Source organism: Pteropus vampyrus, unplaced genomic scaffold (genome assembly GCF_000151845.1).
Source record: "Pteropus vampyrus isolate Shadow unplaced genomic scaffold, Pvam_2.0 Scaffold138, whole genome shotgun sequence".
Lineage (NCBI taxonomy): Eukaryota > Metazoa > Chordata > Mammalia > Chiroptera > Pteropodidae > Pteropus > Pteropus vampyrus.
Genome location: NW_011888919.1, coordinates 2,495,127 through 2,501,359, shown reverse-complemented (window position 1 = coordinate 2,501,359; position 6,233 = coordinate 2,495,127). Strand labels below are relative to the sequence as shown.

General features: G+C 54.7%; 1 protein-coding gene across 3 annotated transcripts; it reads left to right on the top strand.

Annotated features, from left to right (window-relative positions):
• The first annotated feature begins 857 nt into the window (after positions 1-857).
• On the top strand, positions 858-4,841 carry PINLYP (phospholipase A2 inhibitor and LY6/PLAUR domain containing). 3 transcript variants are annotated; one of them, XM_011368040.2, is made up of 5 exons: positions 858-987; positions 2,131-2,247; positions 3,890-4,042; positions 4,273-4,416; positions 4,604-4,841. In XM_011368040.2, the coding sequence occupies exons 1-5, from the start codon at positions 918-920 to the stop codon at positions 4,744-4,746; spliced, it is 627 nt and encodes a 208-aa protein (XP_011366342.1). In that variant the 5' UTR covers positions 858-917; the 3' UTR covers positions 4,747-4,841. The 3 variants fall into 3 exon arrangements, with proteins under 3 accessions (XP_011366342.1, XP_023391030.1, XP_023391032.1); XM_023535262.1 differs by lacking the exons at positions 858-987; positions 2,131-2,247 and adding exons at positions 2,601-2,801; positions 3,529-3,682; XM_023535264.1 differs by lacking the exons at positions 858-987; positions 2,131-2,247 and adding exons at positions 3,276-3,292; positions 3,529-3,682.
• Positions 4,842-6,233: the final 1,392 nt, after the last annotated feature.

The window sequence follows — 6,233 nt, the reverse complement described above, 5'->3', positions numbered from 1 at the left end:
AGGGTTATGCCTGCCACCGGTTCCTACCGCTACACTCTCCTCCAGCTAGCTTCCCACCACACACCACACACCACACACCACACACCACACACACACACACACACACACACACACACACACACGCGGAAAAAAAAAATCTCAGCTCTCTCCCAGGGTTATGCCTGAGGCCAAAAGACAGTGGGTGAAGGACTTAAGTAAAACACAGAGCATTCGCCCACACTCCCCGCCTAGAATACTTCCACCCATGCCTCAGTTTCCCAAACTGACCTGTGGGCATCTGTCTCCTACCACACCCGTCCCTGCCCGTTGACAGGCACTCCTCTGTTCGGTCCTTGCCATACCCCAGAGGTACAGCCTGAGGCTGGTCGGAGCAGGAGACAGCCCGCACACAGAACAGAAAGTGTGGGCAAAGCCTCTGAAGAAGGAAGGGGAGATGAGGCTCCCGGGCCCTCGCGGAACGAGCCTGGGCATGCTGGGCACTCCCAGGTGGGGCCGCACCCACGCAGGTGCTTCCTTGGGAAGAGCGAGAAGGGAGAAGGAATCTCAGCCCTGTAGCCGCTCTACACCTACAGGGAATCAAGTGACCCGACTCTGACCTTGAGCTTCAAGCCAGAAAAAAAAGGAGGGGGGTGGAGGGCACTGGGAAGGTGAGAAAACTGGAAAGTGAACTTCTGGGTCCTGATGGAAGAGGGGGCTGGAAACCCAGACTCCCGGGGTCTCCGTGGAGGAGAAGGCTGAGCACAAGATGCCCGTGTTTCTTTTGAATTCTGAGTTTGCCTCCCCAACCCAGAGCCACAGAGACCTGCTCTGAGATCTTACCTCAGCTATTTCTCACCCCGGGGTGAAGGTAGGTCTAGACCCGCCCTTCCTAAGCTTCCTATAAGGGCTGGGAACCCGAGACTGCTGGGTCACACACCATGAGGCCCTCCACAAGACCTGGGACCTTCCTGCTGGCCTGCATGCTGTTCTGCACCCTGCTGGGTCTTGGTAAGTGACCAGGGGCCTGGACTCCTGAGACCCTCAGAAAAGAGAGGACTATGAGAGAGCATTCAGCAAGGGCTTCCAGGGGAAAAGAGCAGATGTCCTGGGAATTCAGGTTCATGGCGAGGACTGAAGTTAAAGGAAGAGACAGCCCGGGGCCCCAAGGGAGGAAAAGCTCAGAAGCTCATGTGGTTGGATTTCTGAGAAAGGAGGAGGCTTGTTGGGCTCTGAATCCTTTCTTCCCCAGACAAAAAAAAAAAAAAAAAAAAAAAAAAAGATGTTTAAATTCTAGAAAATCAGATGAGAGCATGACTAGAAAGGGAAAGATTTTTTTTTTTTTAATCTGGAGGGATAACTATGTATAGACTAAACTACTATAAATATCTAACCACTATGCTGTACACCTGAAATTAATATAAAATAATATTGAATGTCGACTCTAATTGAAAAAGAAAATTTTTTAAAAATAAAAATCTGGAGGGAGAAGAGAGATTTCCTTTCTCCTTGGAATCTCAGGATTTCAAGCCCCCATCCCCTCCTCCCTTAGACGCAGGAGTTCAGGTAGGTTCCACCTTCCCCAGGACCCAGAGGTCTGGGACCCCAGCCGCCTCCTTTCTCAGGACCAAGGAGTCTGTGCCCTCAGTGCCCCTGGTCCTCAGTCTCCCTTCTTGACCGGAGATGCAGACCATAGCCTCAGGTACCCCTGCCAGAGCTTCTGCTATTTGCAACACCTACACACGGTACCTACGAGAAGGATCCCATATCCAAGAACCAGCGGGACCTGAAGTTTTGCAAAAGTCCATGGAAACCTGCGGCAGGACCCCTCCCTGTCCCTGAGCATTCTCAGAGGACCCTAGCGTCCAAAGTCCCCAGCCTTGTAATTAGGTAAATAGGCTCCCGTGGCAGAGTCGCTTCCCGCCCCAAGAAGCAGCTTTGCAGGCATCACCAGCGCGTCCCTGTCAGAGCCCTGGACAGTTCCCTGAACAGCGGTTAACGTCCCGCCCATGAACAATGGGGGAGGCACCCGTCCCACCTTCCTCAGACCCAAAAGTCCGTCCCGTCCCCCGCCCCCATCTCCCTCTGGACTCAAGTGGAAGTCGTGGTCGGAAACCGCCCACCGGGACTGCAGCCCCGCCCTCTGCACTGCAGGGTGCCCGCTAAGCTGCGAGGTGTGCCGGGGCTCTGGGCCCACGTGCAGCGGAAAAACGAAGACTTGTGAGGCCGGCAAGGACGCCTGCGTGATCGTCGTGGGGGAGTCGGCCACCAGTATGTGCTCGTGGCGTCAGACCCTGGGGAGCGGGGTGTGCGAACGAGGTGGGGGGGTGGGGACATCAGGGTTCGCGTGGTGGGCGAGCCGGGGAGAGGGACGGACTGTCTGGAGGTGAATGGAGGGAGGTGAATTCATTGGGGCTTTAGAAACCATTCTTGTCCGGGATTTCTGAAAATGAGACTCTCCAAAAGAGATGAGGGTGGAGGGGGCAAATATGGGGACTTTTTAGGCAGGAGGGAGTGAGGAAAGGGAATGGGAACAGAGTAGCGAGAGGGGAGGAATCTAATGGCCCAGAGGAGGGTGGGAGGTAGAGAAGGCAGAGGCTGGGGCAGGTTGGGAGGAATGTGATCAGGCGGGACCTCTGGGGAGGGACGCAGGGAGGTACACACTGCACCAGCGGTTCTGGGGGCCCTGCAAGCTGGAAGAGACCATCCTGACAGGAGCAGAGAGACGATACTGGGGGAGGAAGAGAGACATCAAAGGGACCCCACCAGACGGAGGAGAGGGAAACTTAATCCTAACGTATGGAGAAGTAGAGATGGGGAAGCCTGTGAGTAAAATGGGGGAGGACGGGATGACTTAAATGGACGAGACCATCCCAGACTGGAGAAAGGACGGGGGAGGCGGGGAGCAATGGAAGAGGGCTGGGCGTTCATTCCAAGCCGAAATAGACCATGAGTCACAGGAGGAGGGATGATGGGGCACGGTGTGGGGACGAAGGCTGTGCCGGCAGAGGGGGGGCTACCTCAAGTGCCTGAGGAACCGCCCTGACCGTGGGGGGGGGGGGGGGGGGGGGGCGTGCAAGGAAGGTGGGGTGGAAGTCTGCACGCTGCCCTCTCACCTAGCAGCGAACGCGGCTGGGGGAAGGACTTGGAAATCTTGAAGAGACGCCCTCCCCCATATAGGAGGGATATACAGACCCTGGGAGTGGGGGGCGAGGAAACCGGAGTGGGGAAACACCCTTTGGTGGGGTGAAGAGGGGAAACCCTTAGATGCGGTGGGGAGGAGGAAGGCTGGGGAGACTGGAAGAGACCACTTAAGGTGAGACCTGAAGGTAGCCAAGGAGGGCGGCAAGAGGCCATCGGTGGGAGGTCCGGGGAGGGGCCATGGGGAGACCTGGAAGAGACTGCCTTAGATAGAGAGGGATATGGGTGTTGCAGGGTGGAGGGTGGGGGTTCCAGCATCCTAGAGTTTGTTGGAAGTGACTTGGAGCGGGGGGTGCTAAAGTCGTGAAGATTGGAAGAGCGCATTGCACACCAGCATGGGTGGGGCCATAGGCGACCCGGGAGAGACCGCTCGACCTGCAGGACCTTTAGAGGATGGCTGTGGAATTGGGGTGGCATGGAAGGGACCATGTCAGGCAGATGCCGGGCTTGGCAATGAGGAACTGCAAGAGGTCACCAAAGGCTGACAAGGGGCTATGGCAACGAGGTGAGGGAGGCGAGGAGAGCTACCGAATAAACTCCAGACCATTCTCCAGGCAGGTCAGGGACACGGCTTGGTGGGGGTGTGCGGCTGGAAGAGACCACCCTAGACGGTCAGGGGAGGTGGGGATGGGGAGCTGTAGGGTTGGGAGAGACCTCAGGCAGGGGTCAATGCCAGCTGAGCCCTCCCCTCCCTCCTGTCCTCCTCCTGCAGAGGGCCGCCACTCAGTGAACACCTACAAGGCCTGCATGAAGTTTAGTGACTGCTACTCGGGTTTTGTGTCCACCACCATGGGCCCCAAGGACTACATGGTGTCCAACACTCACTGCTGCCAGAGCGACGGCTGCAACCGTGGCTCGGTGCCCCGTAAGTCCCAGCCTGGCCCCTCACGGGGAGTCCCTCCCAGCCTGCCCCAGGAGCCCACTGTGCGTGCTCTGGCCCGCCACCGATCTGTGCGCTGAAACATTGGGCAAGCACTTTGTTTGCTCTGAGCCCCAGTTTCCTCACCTGTAAATGCAGTGTCTGTTAACAACCGCTGTTCCCCAGCGTTATTGTGAGGCTGGGGGAAGGGTCTGAACATCTTTTCACACCCCTAGCTCCGCAGAACAATCGCACCGAGAATGGTCTCCAGTGCCCCGCCTGCATCGTACCCTTCCAGGAGACATGCCCAGGGACCAAGGCAGCCCGCTGTGTTGGCCAGGAAACGCACTGCGTCTACTTCGCTGGCAACGTGCAGGCTGGTGAGGGGCACCTGGATCTCTGGAGGGGACAGGGACCCCAGACCAGGAAGCCCATGCTTCCAGGTTCTAGGGGAGCGGTGGCCCCACAGAACTGGGCGAGGAGGTGGCAGGGGCCAAGACGCCTGTGTCACGAGGAAGGAGAGGTTGGGGACCCCGAGTCCATTCTGAAATCCGCCCCTCACCCCAGGTATTATCAACGCCAAATTTGCCACTCGCGGTTGTGCTACAGAGAGCGCCTGCTACACCAAGCCTGGGGCCCAGGTGCCCTCAGCCTCCTATCTCTACTTCCTCCGCCGAGCAGACTGTCTTCCAGCCCCCCGGCAGGGCTGAGTGAAGAACTAAGAAATGTGTGCCTCGAGGTTTCCATTTGTCCTCAGCCTGCAGCTCCCTATGTGCTTGTAAATTAAAGAGATTAAGCTGAGCGATCCTGAGTCCTTGTGACATGATGCGTCTCGGGAAGGTGGGTGGCAGAAAGCAGGGGACTCTACCCTTGGGAACCTCCTCTTTGCAAGGGAGAGAGGAAAAACCTTACCTTTCATTAAGGGACCGCTTCCTGCCGGGCCTCTGTACTAAGTGTTTTCCATGCTGTATCTCATTTCATAATCATGACGGCTCTATGTGGTTATTATAATGCCATTTTACAGATGAGCTGCTCCAGTACATGTTGTCGTGTCACTTGCTTTGGGTCAAACCACTGTGGAGAGGCAGACTCCAGAATCCATGATCACCTCTCCTGATTAACCTCTGCCTCTTTTTGCCTCAGTTTTCATGTCTGCAAAATGTGGGTATTAATAGTTATAACCTCATAAGGTTGTTTTATGAAAGGAAACTTAAAAAAGCACTTAGTGCAGTGCCTAGCACTTTTAAGACAAAGTTGCTTCTAGAGACAATACGTCTGAGTAAATAGTCATCATCGTGATAGCTGCCACTTACTGAGTGGCCATTAGTTGGCAGCTGCTAAACATTGGCATCAATCAGGACAGACGAGTTTATGCTACGGTAACAAAGCAGTCCCTAATCTCAGTGGTTTAAAATGACTAAGTTGTATTAGTCAGCTAATGTGCAGTAATGCTGTGTAACAAACCACCCCCAAACTGAGACTTATAGCAAGTATTATTTTTGCTAAGGGTTTGTGGGTGGCTGGGTGGCTCTGCTTCTGGCTGTTTGGCTCCAGTTTGAGGAGTAAGATTCCAGTCCTCCTCCCTGGGGTTCCACAATCTTCTGAAGTCAGTGGCTCCCTGGGAGATCATAGAAGCACAAAAGTCAAGTGCATTTAAGGGCCCTGCTGAGGTCAAGTCCGCTAACATTCCACTGAGTAAAGTAAATCATACGGTCAAAACCAACCTCAGTGAAACAGGGAAGTCTCCTCCTCCTCTATCGGAAGGGAGAGAAATGGTATTTGCTGAGCATGTACCCACTCACAAAAAGTTGAATCTTACTTCACCTACATGTCTAGCACAGGTGTTCTGCTCATCATCATAGAGCAGCCACCAACTCAAACATCACCCATTTCTGTGCACAGGAAAGAGCCCAGGAAAGTTTCAAATGGGTCATTAAATGCTCCAACCCAGAAGTGACTTGACACAACTCATTGGATGGAGCAAGTCACATGGCCCCACCAAACCCCAGGAAGTACAATCCTGCCCCATGACATGGACATGTTTCATAAACAGCACAAATGACCACCATGGCCTCATAGGGGCTCTTTCTCATTTTACCTTCACAACTCCATGTGACAGGCACTAGTATTTTCATCCCTGTTTTCAGAAGAATCTGAGACTCAGAAAATGGATGCCGCATTGGAGGTCACACAGCTA

Excerpts from the sequence above, each read along its gene's own strand:
- PINLYP (XM_011368040.2), top strand. The coding sequence starts at position 918 with ATGAGGCCCTCCACAAGACCTGGGACCTTCCTGCTGGCCTGCATGCTG. Across the intron at positions 988-2,130 it reads CTGCACCCTGCTGGGTCTTG|GGTGCCCGCTAAGCTGCGAG; the intron begins GTAAGTGACCAG and ends TCTGCACTGCAG. Across the intron at positions 4,043-4,272 it reads CAACCGTGGCTCGGTGCCCC|CTCCGCAGAACAATCGCACC; the intron begins GTAAGTCCCAGC and ends TCACACCCCTAG.